Source organism: Budorcas taxicolor, chromosome 24 (genome assembly GCF_023091745.1).
Source record: "Budorcas taxicolor isolate Tak-1 chromosome 24, Takin1.1, whole genome shotgun sequence".
In the NCBI taxonomy this organism is placed as follows: Eukaryota; Metazoa; Chordata; class Mammalia; order Artiodactyla; family Bovidae; genus Budorcas; species Budorcas taxicolor.
Window position 1 is genome coordinate 19358106 of NC_068933.1, and position 21122 is coordinate 19379227.

Below are 21122 nucleotides of genomic sequence, written 5' to 3' on the forward strand. Positions count from 1 at the left end.
TTTCTGTCCTTTCTTGAGCCCATCTTTGCATGAAATGTTCCCTTGGTATCTCTAATTTTCTTGAAGAGATCTCTAGTCTTTCCCATTCTGTTGTTTTCCTCTATTTCTTTGCACTGATTGCTAAGGAAGGCTTTCTTATCACTTCTTGCTATTCTTTGGAACTCTGCATTCAGATGCTTATATCTTTCCTTTTCTCCTTTGCTTTTCACTTCTCTTCTTGTCACAGCTATTTTGCTTTTTTTGCATTTCTGCATGGCTGCAATCCATGGAGTCGCACAAGTTAGACACGAGTGAAGTGACTTAGCATTCATGCATGCATTGGAGAAGGAAATGGCAACCCACTCCAGGATTCTTGCCTGGAGAATCCCAGGATGGGGGAGCCTGGTGGGCTGCTGTCTATGGGGTCGCACAGAGTCGGACACGACTGAAGCGACTTAGCAGCAGCAGCAGCACAGGAGTAGAGACTGGTACAACTTACTCCTTAGGGCAATTCTGCAGTATTGGTCAAACTTACAAATGTGTATACCACTTTGACAATGTATCCAACAAAATACTTACAGCTGGGTAAAATGTTTTTAATGTTATTCATTGCATCACTGAGGGCAAAAGGGTGGGCCTTTTATGCAAGATTGGAAACAACAAAAATTCCATTAATAGGAGTCTTAAGTTATGTTGTGTCCATAAAACAAGTACTTTGTGGCTATAAAGAAGAATGAGGAAGTGCTTTATGTACCAATATGGAAAGCTCTCTGAACCATACCACTGCTGCTGCTGCTAAGTCGCTTCAGTCGCGTCCGACTCTGTGCAACCCCATACCACTAGTGAGATGAAAATAAAAAAAAAGGCAAGGGAAGAGTATGCTATCATTTGTGTAAAAAAAAAGGAGGGAATAAAATACTGCATGTACATATTTCTTCATATATACATAAAATATCTCAGGAGTTCTATACATATGCACTCAAACAACCATCTTTGGATACCAATGAGAAGAAAAAGTGAATTGCAAGCGAAAAAGAATTGCAAGGGAACTTTTTACCACACACCCCTTTATATTTTTAAAATTTTAAGCCAAGTGAATCTATGATTGAAAAAAATAAGTTAAAATAGTTTTCTAATAAGCTTGTTTATTTCAAAGTATGGCTCATCTTAATCTTAGAGCTTTACTTTTATCTAAAGTATATTAATAACGTGTGTAAATATAAAATGTTATTTAGAAAGAATATGATCAACATGAGAATATTTCTACTTGAAATAGATCTTTGAAATAAAGTCTTAGTAATTCTGAACAAAACTATATTATAGATACAACCTATAATATAATCTAAGAAATGTAGCAAACTTGCTTTTTAAACAATGTGTACTGAATCACAGAACTTATTTGATATGGGAACAAATAGACATTTTGGCTTATGTTTTCAAATAAGGTGAATGAGATATATTTAGCCCTATCCTGGAAGAAAATAGTAAATTCAGTTTTTAGATAAAGAATATCAGAGAGGCTTCTGACTCTAGGACAAAGACACAGGAGTGCAAAGTGATGGCTGAGTTTGATATACCTAATGAATGGGATAATCTAGCCCAAGCTGATTTCCAGGCAGTGTTAAAATACGACCTGATTTTTGAACAAGGTAAAGTAAATTAAGTAAAAGAACTGGGCAATTAAGGCAAGAGATATTACAGGAAGAGGAAATAGAGACTGTCAGAAGTTGCAGCATTATGCAATTTAAGAATATTGAACACAAAAAGTTACAAGGGATCAGAAATCGAAATGGCACTGGACACCTTACGAATAGAGGAATCCTTTCAAAATTCTCAGTGGAGAAAAACCAAATAAAACAAACAAACAGAAAGAAATTAAAACAAACAAAAAACAAAAAGAAAAAAATTAAAAAGAAAAAAACCCCAAAACTCAGTGGAAACCACTTCAACACAGAATTTGAACTCTACCAACTATGAACTGTGAGGGTATATTAAAGATATTTACAGGTTAAAGAGAGGAAATCTCAAAATTATTCTTCCCAGCATCTGACAGCATACTGTACTTTCAAAAATGGTCACAGCACTACTTCTGGTCCCATGTGCTCTCCCAGGGGGGGTTCCCAGATGACTCAGTGGTAAAGAATCTGCCTGAAAGGGCAGGAGACATGGCTTCAATCCTTGGGTCCGGAATATCCCCTGGAGGAGGAAATGGCAACCCACTCCAATATTCTTGCTTGGAGAATCCCATGGACAGAGAAGCCTGGCACACTACAGTCCATGGGGGTCACAAAGAATTGGGCACGAATGAGTGACTGAGCATGCACACATGCTCTTCTAGAACCTCACCACTCCACCATTAAGAGGAAAAGTCTATTTGCTTCCCCTTGAATCGGATCAGGACTCCGTGACTGCCTCAACAAACTGAATGAAGCAGAAGTGACACTGAGTGACTTCAGCAGCTAGGCCAGAGAAGGTGAATATGACTTTCTCATAACTCTTTCAGGATGTTCACCCCAGAAGCCAGCCACGGTGGTGTGAGGAAGCCCAGGCTGCATCCAGGTATTCCAACTGACCTCCCTAGGTAAGAGCTTCTGACAAGAGCTTGCTGATGGTGAGTAGAACAGAGAAGAGCTCTCTGATGAACCCTTCCTGAATTGAAGAATAATGAGCAAGTAAATGTGTTTACTGTTTTAAGCCGTGCCAGTTGATGTCAAAGGTGGAGCACAAACAAGCTCTATTAGTACCTAGCCAAACTGCAGATTCACAAGGAAAATAAATGCTGTCATTATTTCAACAAGTTTTAGGATAAACTGTTACTCATCCTTAGGAACTTGAACACACCTTTACTTAGGAAGCCACAGGGAGTGAGTAAAGCAAGAAAACAGGAAATAGCCCGAGAGAGAAAAAAACACAGGATGCAGGAAAAGGAGAATCCTATACAGGAAGGTGGAAGGGGAAATCCCAGGATGGCAGGTGGACAGCAGCTGCACAGTAATTCAGAATGGAGGGGGAAATGGAGCAATGTATGCAAGGAAAAAATACTGGAACCTCAAGATTACCTGACAGGCTTGAGGATGTGAAAAAATTATTTGAATGATATTTTTCAGAGCTGCTGAAAAGAGGTGGGAAATTAAAAAGATCAAAGAATACAAAACGAATGGAAAACTGAAGTAATTATTAACTCCAGAGAAAAGCAAAAAGTTATACCATAACAGAAATGTAATCATTACAAAGAACTTGGCTCAGCAGGAGGGAATATTCTGAGAGTCAATGTAATGAAAGTACCAAACACAAACTTAAGTAAAAATCATAATTTCACAGAGGATGAGGGAAAAGAAAGGTATGTGAAAAATAACTAAAACCTTCATCAGTCATGATAGGAAGTCAGTAGACAGTATCCAAAATCAAAGAATCAACAGACAGCAGTATCTATATGTTATTCAGAAAGATGAAGATAAATATTAGAGAAGCAGCTAAAAAATAAAATCCAGTTACCTCTGAAAAGTATGAATGTATCTGTGTGTGAAAGCGAGGATGTGGAAAGCAGACTGCCTTTTAACCTTATTTGAATTTTTAAGCTATGCTTTGATTACTCAGCTCAAAAGTAAATAAATGTATATGCAAACTCTTTCGTTACAAACATACTTACTATGGGAATGCTGTTGAAGCAGGAGCTAAAACTGGAGGATTCTTCCAAAACTCATCCAACAGACTCTGAATAATTTTCCCAAGATCTGAATGCATTGTAAACTAAAAGTAACAGTAATACACAGTGATCAAAATCATTTTTGAAAAAAGATTATATAGTCTCATTAAGATACTTAAACTGTAAAACTTAACCTTAAATCCACTTTTGTAAGTCACAAATTAAATGAAAGGCAAAGGATATTATGTCAGCTGAACATCCACAACTTACTATAGAAGCAATACCATAAATGAGGTTAAAATTTTATTTAGTTAATAATGGAGCTGAAATATTTCCACACTTTACTACCGATAGTAATCTGAAGGTTCAAAGGTAATTTCTAAGTACACTGAAGTTATAGTCCTTCATGTTAGTGAATCACATACATATCCTAAAAAATGTAAGGCAAATTTGAATTTTATCCCTTCCTAACTACTATAAAAGATCTACTCTGAACCCAAGTTTTAACATCAACAGGTCCTCACCATTGAAAATCAAAAACCCTTCAAATCTGGATTATCTATTAAGTATAGTGAACATTTTGAAATAAATCATACCATATACATACATTGCTTACTAATGGAGAGGTAACATACACTCCTTGTTTATCCACTAAGTGATGCCGTATTGGTGGATAAACACTGATCACTGGTTTTTCCTGAGGAAATTGTGGAGGAAGCAATCTGGCAAAAGTAGAACAGATTCAAAAACAAAGACAACGTTATATAATCATAATTCTAAAACAAAGTTACTTAAAAGCAAATTAAATTTTCATACTTTCATTTAGATTAATTATTCAGTAATTAGTGCTCTATTATGGTTGTTAAGTTGACTGAACCTATATAGAAAGACACACTTTGGCAACAAGACTATAATTAATTCAATACAGTAAAACCTTTTTAATGTGGAGTAAGGATAATGTGAATTATAGACTGTTCTTCAAATTGGGCCAATTAATTGCTTTCAAACACATCACATTATACCAAACTATCCAAAATTTCAGCGAAAAATTATACATTTTTATCAGGTGAACCATGTTATGCCAGTCTGGCTTTTTACTGAACCACAGGTCTTGGCATATAACTTTCTAGTGGCATTCCTTCTTTTGAAATGCTGCCAAGAAGTGTTTCACTATACACTGAATTCTTAATGAGCAAATAGATAAAATAAGAAGTACTAGGGTTGGAATACTGGAGCTGACACCATGCCTTGGTGCTATGCGGCTCTCTTCAAAATGTCTCAATTAACACATCTCTCCCAACTTTGAGGTCAGTCCTATGGTTTCAGCTAATTAACAGTAAATTCCCAGTACCAAAAGGAAAAAGAGTAAAAATCTTAACCCTTTCAAAGTGACTGCAAATTTGAAATTAGGGAGTGAAGTCTTTAAGAATGCACTTTTACTGGACATGGAACCTTGCAAATCTCTAAAATCTAGATGAATACATCCTTTTAAACTGCCACTCCATTCCCCTCCTGGCTCGGGGAACTATTTGTTGTCAAGAGGGAAACTAGGTCTTTATTGGCTTCTTCTACTTAGCTGTACCAGGGCGTGTTATGAGAGATAAAACTACCTCAGGTATATAGTTTAGGCTGTTAAACTACTTTGGAAAAGAGGCAATGAATGGCCTTTGAAGCCCAAACAGTCTGGGTTTCTCTCCTGACTACTGTATTCACTACCTACTTGAATATAATTTGTTTTAGTTTTCAGGGCTGATGTGACGATTCATAAAGCTCCCATATATTGACATAACACAGCATAATGGTTGGCACTGCTATATATTCACTCTTTAATTTCCACTCATTCAACTAGGATTTAATATGGGATCCCACGTGAAGGTACCTCACTAGGCAATGAGGATCTGACGATGAACAAACATAGTTTCTATCTTCAAGTTAAGTGCATTTTTACTGTACCTCACTCAAACACTCGCTTGAGCAGCCAGCCAGCTAATGCAATCTGAGGTAATAATAATTCTTTCTTGTTGAAGTCTAATAAATGCACTTATGGCTAAATGAGTACTAGCAATCACTTTGCCCAAACTTTCTTCTTTATTACTTAATAACCTCATGATTATATTTTTTACTTTTAATTTTTTTTCTTTAAAAATATTCTGCAGATCAAATTCAACTCTGAACTTGCTGGCTGCTGTATTATATTGGTTGCTGAAAACCAGAATATTTTAACTTGTTTCTGATGTAAAGGTGATTGCTCCTCTAACAGTCTCTGCACACGATCCCTTCCACTGCTGGTTGTATGCTCACTCAGCCTGCCTTCAGCTAAGAGTTTAGTGCAAATCAATAAAAGATCTATTACATGTTTGTGTTCCATTTCCTCTTTCATAGTTTCTTATCACAATCTCTATTACAATGACATATTTAAACTTTTATATTTCACAGAATTGTGTAAGTTTAATGAACTTTAGATACTAGAAAAGGAAATAAATTCACTTTTAAACAGCTTACTTCTGACAGTAGCTAAGAAACAAAATGATAAAAAGATTTTTAAAAGTCCTAAAAGTCCTATTACATGAAAAAACAAGATACAATTCTACTCACATATTAATGTTAATTGTCAGGTTATTTACAGTGAAAGGCAACCTGTATTCCACATCTTTCTGTATTTCAGCTATGCTGTAGGAGAAAATTTGAGAAAAAAATTTATCTAAAGTTATAAAAACCATTAATGTTAAAAGCAAACATTAAAATTTGTAGGGTCTACTAAAACTGCTTCATTTTAATCACAGAATCTAGAGCGCCAATATAACTTGTATCTTGAGGGGGAAATGACCACAGAAAAGATTATCAAATAAGCAGGCAATACTATTCTGAGATATTGTCAGGGCGTTGCTAAGAGATGGAGTTAACCTGGCGAGGTAAAGAGGCAAAGAAAAACTGAATTAGTGCTACACTGATTACTATCACTTCATCTAAGTTATTGCTGTGCTGTGTGCTGTGCTCAGTCACTCAGTCGTGTCTGACTCTTTGTGACCCCATGGACTGCAGCCTACCAGGCTCCTCTGTCCATGGGGATTCTCCAGGCAAGAGTACTGGAGTGGGTTGCCATGCTCTCTTCCAGGGGATCTTCCCAACCCAAGGATCAAATCCAATCTTCCATATGCAGGTGGATTCTTTACTGTCTGAGCCACCAGGGAAGAAATTTATCATTAGTAGAAGCAACTGTGGGCATGAGTTTGAGCTAACTCCGGGAGAGAGTGAAGCCGGGCATGCTGCAGTCCATGGGGCTGGAAAGAGTCAGACATGACTTAGCAACTGAACAAGAAGAAGCAATTGCCAAGTCCTCTAGTTAAAACAGGTCAGCAAGAGACCTACGTTCTGATTACAGTCCTGCCACTGCCAGCTGTATTGACAGGGCTTTCAGAGTTTAAACTGAGAAGTCTGGATGAGATGTCTCCTACAGCCTTATGACAGATAGAGACAGCTGGCTGCTTTTCAAAACCAAATATTCCCCTTCTTCCTAAATAAGAGAATCCTGATTTTATTCTGAGCAGTAATGTTGTAGCTTTTCTTGTAGCAAGTTGTTGCTACAGGCTTAAGTTCCAGCCAATAAAACACAGTTAAGTTGGGGGAGGTAGAATTTAAAGGGCAACAAAAACTGGTATAGAGTCTATTTGCCCTTCCTCCCTGGCCCTGAAAGACAAACTTTGAACCATATTGGACCAGGAGTGACCCTGAGAATCAGAGCCAAACACTAGGGAGAGCTCAGCAGACAGCAATAGCTTGGGTCCTTAATGGTTATGGAATCAACAAACTGAATTTCTTGTATGCAAGAGAAAAAGAAACTTTTATCATCTCACTTTTATCAAGTTACTATTTGGGGACTCTTCATTACTAACAGTTGAATATAATTGCCATCTACTAAAAGTTCCCTATACTTTAACATTTTACATTCAGAATTTTTATTAAATTTTTTGGGGGGCCATGCCCCCATAGCATGTGGAATCTTAAAGCTTCCTGACCCAGGACTGAACCCACACCCCTTGTATTCGAAGCTTGGGATCTTAACCACTGGACTACCAGGCAAGTCCCCAGAATTTTATTTTATTTTTGATTGCTGGCATGCAATTATTACAAGTATAATCTACCAACCAGATCTTTTGGTGACTCACTTGGAATTCTAACTAACATTTATAATCTTTCCAAAGGGAAAAATGTTAAGTAGTATTAATGAGTTATGGTTGAAAGGAAGCCTGATATCCAAAAGGACATGAATCCTTTTCAAGCATGAATCCTTTTAAAAGATCTAGCAGTTACATAACTTATTTTTTGTTCTTTTTGGTTGCTTTAATTAGTAGTTTTGGAAGACCTGTCTTATTTTCCTCATTTTGGGGGGGATGAATCAAGATTGCCGGGAGAAATATCAATAACCTCAGATATGCAGATGACACCACCCTTATGGCAGAAAGTGAAGAGGACCTAAAGAGCCTCTTGATCAAAGTGAAAGAGGAGAGTCAAAAAGTTGGCTTAAAGCTGAACATTCACAAAATGAAGATCATGGCATCTGGTCTCATCACTTAATGGGAAATAGATGAGAAAACAGTGGAAACAGTGTCAGACTTTATTTTGGGGGGCTCCAAAATCACTGTAGATGGTGATTGCAGCCATGAAATTAAAAGACGCTTACTCCTTGGAAGGAAAGTTATGACCAACCTAGATAGCATATTCAAAAGCAGAGACATTACTTTGCCAACAAAGGTCCATCTAGTCAAGGCTATGGTTTTTCCAGTGGTCATGTATGGATGTGAAAGTTGGACTGTGAAGAAAGCTGAGCACCGAAGAATTGATGCTTTTGAACTGTGGTGTTGGAGAAGACTCCTGAGACTCCCTTGGACTGCAAGGAGATCCAACCAGTCCACTCTGAAGATCAGTCCTGGGTCTACTTTGGAAGGACTGATGCTAAAGCTGAAACTCCAATACTTCAGCCAATTCATGTAGAGTCGATTCATTGGAAAAGACTCTGATGCTGGGAGGGATTGGGGGCAGGAGGTGAAGGGGACAACAGAGGATGAGATGGCTGGATGGCATCACCAACACGATGGACTTGAGTTTGGGTGAACTCTGGGAGTTGGTAATAGACAGGGAGGCCTGGCGTGCTGCGATTTATGGGGTCACAAAGAGTCAGACACGACTGAGTGACTGAATTGAACTGATGACTTTTTTTGCCTTCTGATAAAAACCTAGCCTCCCAAATATGTAAATTTCAGCTTGTCTGAAAGGTTCAAAAGTGTTGGGATAGAATTACAAAGAACTCATAGATGTTCCCTCTGACATCCCGTGGACTGAAGTTATGACTGAAGAAAAGAAATAGTTGAGAAAAGACTCAAGAAAATATTCAATATTAAGACTAACTTAAAGTTTCTCTTTGGGGATCAGGTTCAGACTAGGATACTAAAGTTTTCCCAGTTGTATTGATATAAACACAATCAATAAAACGGCTTAAGCTTTTTGTTTCTGTTATCTTAGATGTCAATGGTGTCAATGCTTCAGAGGAATACTGATCACAACAGTATCAAAGCCAAGCAGAGCATTTCAGTGACTAAGAGCATAACATCTTCAATTAGGCTTCCTGGGGTCAAATCCTTCCTCCATTTACTTGTGTGATCACAATCTGCCTAAGCCTTATCTCTCATATGGTAAATGGGGATGTTAAAAATACCCATCTTGCTAAAAGTGTTGTTAGATTAAGTGAGATAATGCAGGTAAAGCCCTCCCCACATAATACCATAATTGTTCAATATATTTTAGCATTATTAAGCAAGCATTTAAAATACATATCCAAGTTGGAGCCTGTCTATATTTGTAGTACTAAAGTGTTAAGTCATTTTTTCAGACACTGTCTTTTTATACAAAACAAAGTGAATTTGATTAAAATAATTTTTGGCCTGAAGTGTTCAATTCAGTGTCCCCATAATTATGTTGCCCTTCTCCAGGGGTTTTCCCAAACCCTGAGATCGAACCCAGGTCTCCTACATTGCAGGTGGATTCTTTACCATCTGAACCACCAGGGAAGTCAAAGGTAGTATTCGTAGTATTAATGAGAACTGAACTATCATTAACAAATTCCAAAACAGGTTAGCCATGGCAACTGATGGGTTGAGGACATGTTGCCCCTAAATGTGGCCCCTTGGCATCTTCAATATTTTAAACTGAAGTAATATGAGAAAACAGCAGAAACAGGAAGGTTACTCTGACCTTCTCCCTCATCTTTCTTAAAACAGAAAATAGGTCATAAGACCTCATTAAGAGGTGCCTACCCTACACCAAGAGGAAGGAGCATCTGAATCTCAGAAGACACAGAGACAGTGAAAGAACCTAAGAAGCCAGGCTTGCTAAGTCATCATTGTTCCCTGCAACCACATGTCCCCTGCCCCTCCTTTTGCTATTTCAAGTAACTTACTACAATGACAAGCCTGCTTCAATTTATTGTGCTTCACTGATACTGCTTTTCTTTTCTTTTTTTAACAAATTGAAGGTCTGCAGCAACTCTGAAGAGGAGCTAAAAAGCCTCTTGATGAAAGTGAAAGAGAAGAGCGAAAAAGTTGGCTTAAAGCTCAACATTCAGAAAATGAAGACCATCGCATCCGGTCCCATCACTTCATGGGAAATAGATGGGGAAACAGTAGAAACAGTGTCAGACTTTATTTTTGGGGGCTCCAAAATCACTGCAGATGGTGACTGCAGCCATGAAATTAAAAGACGCTTACTCCTTGGAAGGAAAGTTATGATCAACCTAGATAGTATATTCAAAAGCAGAAACATTACTTTGCTGACTAAGGTCCGCCTAGTCAAGGCTATGATTTTTCCTGTGGTCATGTATGGATGTGAGAGTTGGACTGTGAAGAAGGCTGAGCGCCAAAGAATTGATGCTTCTGAACTGTGGTGTTGGAGAAGCCTCTTGAGAGTCCCTTGGACTGCAAGGAGATCCAACCAGTCCATTCTGAAGATCAACCCTGGGATTTCTTTGGAAGGAATGATGCTAAAGCTGAAGCTCCAGTACTCTGGCCACCTCATGCAAAGAGTTGACTCATTGGAAAAGACTCTGATGTTGGGAGAGATTGGGGGCAGGAGGAGAAGGGGACGACCGAGGATGAGATGGCTGGATGACATCACTGACTCGATGGACGTGAGTCTGAGTGAACTCCGGGAGATGGTGATGGACAGGGAGGCCTGGCATGCTGCGATTCATGGGGTCGCAAAGAGTCGGACATGACTGAGCGACTGAACTGAACTGAACTGAACTGAGCAACTCTGCATAGATAGAGCAAGACCACTGTTATCACTTTTCCAATAGCATTTCCTCACTTCATGTTTCTGTGTTACATACTGATAATTCTCACAATATTTCAAATCCTCTACCAGCAGAAAGACTGCGACTCACTGAAAGCTCAACTGATGGTTAGTGTTTTTTAGCAATAAAATATTTTTAAGAATACATACATTGGTTTTTAGACATAATGCTATTGCACACTTAATAAACTACAGTATAATGTAAACATAACTTTATATGTACTGGGAAAAACAATAATTCATGTGACACGCTTCACTGCAACACAGATCTTCCCTGGTGGCTCAAACAGTACAGAATCTGCCTGTAATGTGGGAAATCTGGGTTCAATCCCTGGGTTGGGAAGATCCCCTGGAGAAGGGCATGGCAACCCACTCCAGTATTCTTGCCTGGAGAATCCCATGGACAAAGGAGCCTGGTGGGCTATATCTGTGGGGTCACAAAGGACAGGACTGAAGCGAATGAGCACGCATGGATGCTGGCACTCAGCTGGCAATATCACTAAGACATGCCTTGCACTCCTTAACCCACCACATTCCTCCACAACTGTCATCCCAACTTTCATCAAGCCCAGTGTAAAATACTCAGGTCCATTTCTCTGGCTCTTCATTTCCTTTTGAAGATCTCCCTGATACGTAAACTCACATTAAATTTGTGCACTTTTCTCCTATTAATCTTTGGTTGGTTAATTTTCAGACCCAACCCTGAGAGCAAGAATATCAAGGAAGGCTGCTTCCTCCTCTATGTGAGTTGCGTTAGATAAAATGGCAGATACTCGTTCCACTTAATTAAAACAAGAATCATTCCCTGAATCTTTATCACAAATGTGATTCTGAATTTTTTGCTATTTCAAGTGACTTTTAAAAAACTTATTCCAAAAATAATTCTTTCTCAACAGGGAAAAAAAATTATTTTTCCAAATCAGTAAATGTTATTTTACAAGAGTTTTAAATGTCTACATAATGTTCTAATATATTGTTTAACCCATTCTGTACTATTAGATATTGAAACTAAGCAGGACCCTGGGGGTTCCTGGGCATGAAAGCCTTTCTAAGTCCCCATTTTTGGTTTGCAGGAATAGACTCCAGTCTCCATGACCTTGAAAGGGCAAATTCAAACAGTCGCTAATCAGGGATGGGAGGAGATTGGGAAACAAGGGAGGAGACTGCCCCACCTCACCCACCCCCAGGCCAGACTAAAGGCTTGGGAGTACCCTGCTCCTTATTAGCAACTCTGCCCTTGAACCTGCTGTAAAACTTTTCAACAAATCATCCCAGGTTGGGACACAGCTTTTCAGGGCACAGGCCAGCTGTGTCTCTTTGCCTGGCAAAGTAATAAAGCTATTCTTTTCTCTTTCAGCCAAAACTCTGTCTCAGATTTTATTCCGATTGATGCACAGAGGCTGAGTTTTCAGCATCAATATTTAGATTGTTTCCAAGTTTACTGCTATAAACCATGCTTTGACAAACATTCTTAGTCATATCTTTACACTGACAGGTAGTACTCTTTGGATGTAAACACACACATGTGTTCTACAGTAATACTGCAATCTCACCAGAGAAAATTTAAATAATCTTCTATTAATAATTTTATTCTCTAGGTTCTCTGAGAACAGTGAATTGCTATGGTTTTATTTCAGCAACTCTGAGTCTGTTCTGGACTAAAGAAAGCTGAGACAGGTAACTTTTGTCAGAATGTGTGGTTAATTGGCATCCACTATATTTGACAGCCCCTAAAACCATATGCAAACAGACCTTGAAATGCAAGAGACACACTAGCTATGGTTGGGATCCCTTTCACAGAAGAATCATTTATCTCCTTACTTTATATTTTATGTAAACCTGGATTCTGTAACTAAGATTAGGTTCAGCTGAACAGCTACCATACATACAGCATTTCCCAAGGAACGGAAACAGCATGGTCCCGTTTGTTTTCTCAGTCACCAACTGACTGAAAAAGATCAAGACTGATTCCATCATTTCCCCTTTTTAACTCAAGGAAGGGTTTTTAGGTGAGGCTGGTGGTGCCGAGTAACCCGGCAGCGTCTTTTCGCTTCGGACCTGTTTCTGTGCGCAGTAGTGGCTGGAGGCTTTGCAGGTGAGAAAATGGCATTTGTGAAGAGTGGATGGTTGCTGCGACAGAGTACTATTTTGAAGCGCTGGAAGAATTGGTTTGACCTGTGGTCAGATGGTCACTTGATCTATGATGATGACCAAACTCGTCAGAGTGCAGAGGATAAGGTCCACACGCCAGTGGACTGTATCAACATCTGCATGGGAAAGAGTGTCGGGATATTCAGCCACCAGATGGGAAGCCGAAAGACTGTATGCTGCAGATTGTTTGCCGAGATGGGAAAACCATGTCTTTGTGCAGAAAGCTCAGATGATTGTTTGGCCTGGAAATTTACACTCCAGGATTCCAGGACAAACACAGCTTACGTTGGCTCAGAAGTCACGTATGATGAGACAGCTGTGGCTTCCTCCCCACCTCCTTACACAGCATATGCTGCACCGACCCCTGAGCAGGCATATGGCTATGGTCCATACAGTGGAGCATACCCACCAGGAACTCAAGTTGTCTATGCTGCAAATGGTCAGGGTTGTGCTGTACCCCATCAGTACCCGTATGCAGGGCTTTATGGACAGCAGCCTGCCAACCAAGTCATCATTCGTGAGGGGTACCGAGACAACGACAGCGATCTGGTGCTGGGCATGCTGGCCGGAGCAGCCACAGGCATGGCCCTGGGGTCTCTGTTCTGGGTCTAGTTCTAGCGTCCATGGAACCTCAGTGTGCATAGCTTCTGATACCCCATGTGCAATAATATAATTTGCAAGGTGTTATGCTCCGAGCCCGTATCTCCGATCCAACCGCAAGAGTGAACAAGTCCACCACAGTAATGCAAAAGCAAGAAGGGAAGTTTATTTCTAGCGCGCTAGGGCTCAAGCCTCATCCGAGGCAGCAGAATCAGTCGAGAGCCCCGAACAAAGGAGTATGGAGGCTTATATACAGGCAGTTCTTTGTCTCAGTTACAGGAGTAGCTGGCGTTACATGATTGGCCAGGCAGGATGAGCGCATATCCTGTCTCTTTCCGGTAAACATGACTCAGGTCCTAGAGCCCGTCGTTTGGTCCCTAACACAAGGCATTTCTGTTATAAATGTTTTTAGTAATAGGTTTAATAGTTCTTTTTAAAGTAGTGACAAAATGCTTGTAAGTACATAGAAGTACTGCAGAGAAAGCTTTGGACTGCTGTTTAGCTAAAATGTGGACTCTGGCGGTGGCACTCGGAGAAGGCAATGGCAACCCACTCCAGTACTCTTACCTGGAAAATTCCATGGACGGAGGAGCCTAGTAGGCTGCAGTCCATGGGGTCGCTAAGAGTTGGGGACGACTGAGCGACTTCACTTTCGATAAAAGGTTTAGATGCTTAAATAAAGACATTAGACAATTTCCCTCTCCCATCTAAATCTCCAGGAAATACTGAAACTGACTTTTAAGAAGCAAATCTATAACAGTGCTGGAAAGTAAAGGGTTCCATAAACTGACAACAAACTCTGAGGAATCTTAGAAAGATAAAAGAAAGATTAAAAAAAGATGAGATTAAAGGAAAAGATAAGTGTTTTAAAAAATTAAATACAGGACAACAGTCCTGTCTGTCCCAGAAATCCATGGGGTGGGAGCCTCGAAAGTGGCAGCACCTCAGGAAGCTCCTGACTCCCAGGCAGTCTCCATCTCCAAAAGACAACTATCAGCTTGCCCCAGGACAAAGCAAGTCATTCTTATTCACCTACCAACTGAGGCAGGCCAGGATATACAGAACTAAAGACCTACAAACAAGACTACCAGGAATCTTAAATACAGAGAAGGTTTGAACAAAACAAAAGCATTAGAGGCATGCACCAAACTCAACAAGCTCCAAACACAAAAACTCAAAGATTCAGAATTAGACGAGCAAAGAGAAGACTATAAATTTGTGACAATATCCTCAGGGGAACAAAAGAAAACAGCACTTGAGTTACCAGTCCAAGCCTGTACCTTTCTGCGCAGGACAGGACAATAAATCCAGAGACCGTTGTTAGGGCAAGGAATAGACTGTATTTGGAAAGCCAGGGAATCAAGAAGACTGTAGACTCAAGTACTAGAAGTGCCATCTTGCCTGAGGAAGAGTTCAGGCTTCTTTCATTTTAAAAAGGGAGTAAGGTCAAGTATTTCCTGCTTCTGGTCAGCCACCCGTGGGGAGGTGCTAATTTTCTCCTTTCTGAAGGCATTCACAGGTGGGGCTCATCAGGTATTTTACCTTAATGCTGATTACTTGGGAGGCAGGGTTTCTAGGGATGGACCTTTAAGTGTAGTTGAAGTTTATAGGCAACTGCTGCTGCTAAGTCGCTTCAGTCGTGTCCGGCTCTGTGCGACCCCATAGATGGCAGCCCACCAGGCTCCTCTGTCCCTGGGTTTCTCCAGGCAAGAATCCTGGAGTGGGTTGCCATTTCCTTCTCCAATGCATGAAAGAGAAAAGTGAAATAGTGAAGTTGCTCAGTCATGTCTGACTCTAAGCGACTCCATGGACTGCAGCCTACCAGGCTCCTCTGTCCATGGAATTTTCCAGGCAAGAGAAGTGGAGTGGGGTGCCATTGCCTTCTCCGTTATAGGCAACAACCCTTTATTAATTAACTTGTAATAGAATACAAAAGCTCTTCCCTATTATACTTGCTTACAAACACACACACACACACACCCCAACTCTTCAGTAGGCAACAACCCTTTAGTAATTAACTTGTAACAGAATACAAAAGCTCTTCCCTATTATATTGCATTCACACACACACACACTGGCTGACATGAAAGTGAATAATTAAGAAACTTGAAATTTAAAATAAATAGTTGAATAGCTGGTTCACTGCTCTGTTTGGAAGATGCTTCATACTGTACCCTGCTCTTGGAGAATGCTGATGCATGTTAGCATAAAGGCTTTTTAGAAATTCTAGAGTACTCAATTTTGTTTTCTGTATGTTTGACATAGACCACTTATTTCATAGCTATTTTTGAAACATTGCTCTGTAGAAGACATTGGATAATGACAGAGATGTGCAAAGAGCTATAGGAACACAGGAGAAAGAACTTAACCTAAAGAAAGGTGGGGGAAATGCGGTCTTTGGGGGAAAAATAGTATCTGAGCTACATTTAAAAGTCAGGTAAGAGTTAACCCCAGGAAACAGAACCAGGGAAATAAAGTGTACATTCCAGACAGAGGAAGGACAATTAGAAAAGCTTCCGTAGGAAATAACACTGGGTCTCTAAAAGTCTCTCTATCTTTTGCCATTAAAGAAACTTCACATTGTGTCTGCTGACACCTTTCCACTAGTCATATCACTATCTTCTGTGACAACCAGGCATTAAGCTAAAGAAGCTGGCAAGAGTTAGGAAGCCACTGAAAAAAATAACATCATCAAATCCAAATTTTAAAGATTACTCTGGCACCCATGTGGAAGAGAAAAGGGAATAATGGAGGCAGAGAGAATAGTATGATACAGTGGTAACACAGATGACTAAGTGAAAACAGGATGACCAGGTTTCTGGCTTAGGTGAGCAGGCAGGAGAGACAGCTTGGAAGAAATTCAGAAGTAGGAGGGGAAGAGTAGATGTCAGATTCAACTAGCAATGAGAAATGATTACCTATGTGGTAACTTTTTTAAAAGCAGGTATGGATGGATACTACTATGTGGAAAATTAACTAGAGAGAGCACTTGACTGTTACTATCTTTTAGGAAAAGTATTCTTACGTACCAAATTAAAATTCCCTTAATTATGGGATTGTTTGATATACATAATTTTTAAGTTCACTGTTAGGAGTTCAAATTATAGAGTCAAAATATTGACATTTTGTAGGTTTCTGTAGCTTCAATAAGTTGTCATAGCAGATTCTTGCAGGATTTTTTATTGCAACAAGTTAAGGTGATTTTCTTTCACAAGGAAGTTTTATTCTTAGATATCTTTAAGAGTTAGATAATGTACATGACAGAAGGCGTTGCTTGTAGTACAACAGAGTAACTGCCAACTGGAAGAATGGAGAAGAGCAGTCCCAGTAAACACGACAGCCACTCTTCAGCTCAAAGCAAACATTGCTATGTGGGAAATGTTGCCAGATCTTTCTATTTTGAAAGAAAAGTTGGAGGGGACAAAGTCTGTATGAGAAAACTTTGTATTTGCTGCTAAACTTTGCTGTGAACCTACAACTACTCTAAATAATAAAATCTATTTTTTAAAATTTGGATATTTTAATGAAAAAAATCTCACACTATGTTGACAACAGATCCATTAAAAAAAAATACAGCACTGAACTGGTTAAAACATATACACATATCCTCTCATTACAAACTTTTTGTTTTGTAAAGTTTGTATGTGAGTCCTTTTGAGCTGACAGTAAAAACTACAAAAAGAAAGATTTGGAATCTAGGCTTACTCAGAAACACATGAGTTTACAGGAGACAGCCTTATACCTGAGAGCAGAGGTTAAACTAAACAGCTATAGGGTACAAAACTATACCGTAGCAGACTCTCCAAAGAAGTTACAGAGTTTTTAAAGATTTGGGTAATCAGAAAGAATATCGAAGGACTGGTAGCAAAAGAAAATTTCAAAATGATGTTTATAGACTATGGAGATAGTCTATTGTATTTAAGATACAATTATCTCTTAATTGTATCTTAAAAATCTTATATTTAAGATACAAATATAAAATAGCTGGCATTTATAGATACATTTTAGTGTGTGTCAGATAATATTCTAGTCTCTCTACATGTATTGTCTGAAACCTTTCAAAATTAAATTTTACATTTCATTTGTGAAGAAAAACTCTCTGGAATGGACTTGCTTTCTGAATGGAAAGTCAGAAGTAGCCCTGCCAGAGACAAATGAACTGGAGATTTGTGAGCGATTCATTAACAATAAGCTGGCTAGATCCATGTAAGCTGTGAGGCAAAGGTTGTAGGCACACCGATTCCATGCAGTGGAAAGAAGGAATACAATCTGTTACCTGCATACTGTGTGTCAGAAACTCTAATAAATGTTTATATATATTACTTAAATATCAACAATTCTGCAGGATAAAAATCCCAATTCCTGATTTTACAGATGGAAACTAAAGCTTAGAGTTCAGCTGTCATGCTGCTTTTCCTGATGTCATTAATTTTTGCTTGTTTGCATTTATTTTCCTCAGATTCATTTTGTCTAGCATCTCATATCAGAGTGAAACAGAAGAAAGCAATTCCGATAAATATAATAACTCCCAAATCAGATTTTCTTTTTGAATATAAAATAAAAATAGCACCAGAATTACCACAAAACAGATTATTAAAATGAGAAAGAGAGAGCTGATCTCCCTAAGTAAAAGGTAACAAAGACACTATTTGTAGAACTTTGAATCTTTGCAGTTAATTACAGACAATACCATTCACAGCACAGCTTCAGGCTACTGTTTCAGAGCTAAGGAAGTAAAGTAATAAAGAAGCTAAGTAACTAGATATGCGAGAGAGGAAAAACCAGGATAGGATGATAACTGTTGATTTACCATCAGATTCTGGTATTTTCTGGCTGTCAGGTGCAGTGCAGGGAGATACTTAACAGCTTCAATTCTAAAGAATCTTTAAATACTGGGATTAGTGTGTAACAACTGGGATAGTTTCAACTTCAAGTAATTGAAAAATCAGTTCGAACATGTGCTTTATTTGTATGTGTAATACAAATGTATATGTATAATCTTATACAGACAGAAGTCTAGAGGCAGGAAGGTTCCAAGTCTGGTTAATTCAGTATCACAATATTATCACAGACTTTCCATCTTTTTACTCAACCACATCCAGTAGTCAGCCTACCTTCCTTCATGATCTAAGCAGTTCCAGGCATCACATGTAACACAACAATATCCAAAAACAGAAAGTGGTATTTCCTTTTAGACATCTCTATTACTAAGAAAATGTTTTGTGTAGCTCCCCAAAAGACTTCTTCTCCAACTCCGCTGACCAAGATTAGATCAAGTTTCTGACAGTAACTAGCGGTGGGAATAAGACCATCATCACTGGAGTAAACAATCACTATTTACCCATAGAGATTGAAGGGGCTTGGCCTCCATTAAAGAAGTGGCCCTGCAGACCAGGAACCCAAAAAGGTAATGTTCTTCCAAGAAATCAGAAGAATGGAGTTAGATGGGAAATCAACAGTGTGGCTTAAAGTAAGCTTCTTCAGGAAGTACAAGAAACAGAATTAGTTCTACTCTTGCCCCATAAGATAGTGGTAAGTTGAAAATTATGATGACTGTACTTAGAAAGTGGCATATATTACTTCAGCCTAGTAATCTACATTAACTTCCAGTTTCCATCTTCAGAGCAGACAGAAACATGCTACTATATAACAACTTTATGGTCATTATGACAGTGTTCCGTGTGCCCTGCCTCGCCAGTAAGGCTTAAGAGCATTTCTTAAGGTAACTAAAAATGAAGTTTAAATTAGGGAAAGAAAATTAAAGAGACTCTTTCCTGATATGGGATTTTGAATTATAAGTAGTTAAAAGAAAATAGAAGTTGGAAGGTAGATGAGAGAATGGGGTGGGGAAAGGTTGAGTGAGTCAAAGTCGCTCAGTCATGTCCGACTCTCTGCGACCCTGTAGACTACACAGTCCATGGAATTCTCCAGGCCAGAATACTGGAGTGGGTAGCCTTTCCCTTCTCCAGGGGATCTTCCCAACCCAGGGATCGAACCCAGGTCTCCCGCATTGCAGGCGGATTCTTTACCAGCTGAGCTATCCTGAGAAGAAAAAAAGTGAGACATTGATGGCAGAAAAAGAGATGCTGACCCTATAAATAGAGAAGGGACAGAGTATAAAACATGAGGTAGGGGGGCGGAGTGCAACAATATATTAATATTCATAATTGAGGAAGTTCTGTAGTATTCATTAAAATACCATTTGAAACAGTCTTTCAACTTTTAGAGTGCATTTTCAGAATAACCAATTGCAGTGTCTTTTTGTACAAAAAAAGTTGTAGTATTGAATTTTCAGAATAACCAATTGCAGTGTCTTTTTGTACAAAAAAAGTTGTAGTATTGAATTTGGTTACTCAAGCAACATACTGTCAGATACTGCACAGATGTTTCATTTTTACCTGCCAGTTTTAAAACGTATGTCATAAGTTAAAAGGGCAAACTTAACAAGAATAGGTGAAATTTTTTTCTGGGACCATACCATTCTTTAAAAACTGCCATGTACATGACCTACTTGATTGTCACCAGAATTATCCAAGTATAGTTTATAAATGTGAAATATTTCGATAAAAACTTCAAGTATTTTTTATAAAAGAAATTTTAAGAATCAAAGCAATTAAAGGTAGCTGTTCATAAAATATCACAAAATACTGTAGATAATGTCACACGTCTAATTATATGTCCATAATTTCTGGCTCAAAAAAAAAATTACAAATAAAATAGATCCTTTCTGCTTTTGACGCAGGGTATTTACTGATCCTCTTAAGCCAATTACAGAATTCTTAGATTAGCAATTCCTGCCTTCAACTCTAACTTTGTTTGGGAGACACACACAGAAAAATACACAATACATTTCACATCAATCACTTCTGTTATTTACCAGCCGCAGCAGCAAGGGACTTTGGAATATTTGAAAATTCAACTCCAACCTCGAAGAATAAAATTTGCCAGCTGTGAGAATATCTAACAGAATATCCTAAAGGCTTAAAAACAATTAATTCCAAAGGTATGGTTCTAGAAAGTATTTTGGCAATTGTAAACAAACAGCCTTCCAAGGTGAGAACTTTTGTTATGTTTATTAAAAAAGGAGTATCCTTATTTTATAAACATATTTTGTAAGAGTAGCTCTTACAGGTTAGTAGAGAAAACCAGAGTCAGATTGACTTGTAAGAGCTCTATGAACTTAATTTTCCAAAAAGAAAGCTACCATTAAATCAAACACCATGCTATTCTTTCCTGTTTAATATCATAAATTCTCACCTTTCTAAAGTTCTGAACAGCAGAACAATTGAGAAAAAGAACCAAGAACACCTGAGGTTCAATCAGCAACAGGCCTCTATAGCCAAACCGATTTTGCAATGATTTTTTTCTTCTAACAATATACCTAACTTAAAACGATTCCATA

At 38.7% G+C, this 21122-nt stretch overlaps 1 protein-coding gene and 1 pseudogene across 1 annotated transcript in view; one reads left to right on the top strand and one right to left on the bottom strand.

The window, feature by feature from the left end:
• VPS37A (VPS37A subunit of ESCRT-I) overlaps positions 1 to 21122 on the bottom strand; it is a 36789-nt gene that overhangs the window by 14255 nt on the left and 1412 nt on the right. The window contains exons 2-4 of the mRNA XM_052661366.1: positions 6221 to 6295; positions 4233 to 4347; positions 3629 to 3729 (exon numbers count right to left, since the gene is read on the bottom strand). Of these exons, the coding sequence (XP_052517326.1) occupies positions 3629 to 3729; positions 4233 to 4347; positions 6221 to 6295 (291 nt within the window). The remainder of the gene's footprint in view (positions 1 to 3628; positions 3730 to 4232; positions 4348 to 6220; positions 6296 to 21122) is intronic.
• Positions 13036 to 13732, top strand: LOC128068245 (pleckstrin homology domain-containing family B member 2-like; annotated as a pseudogene).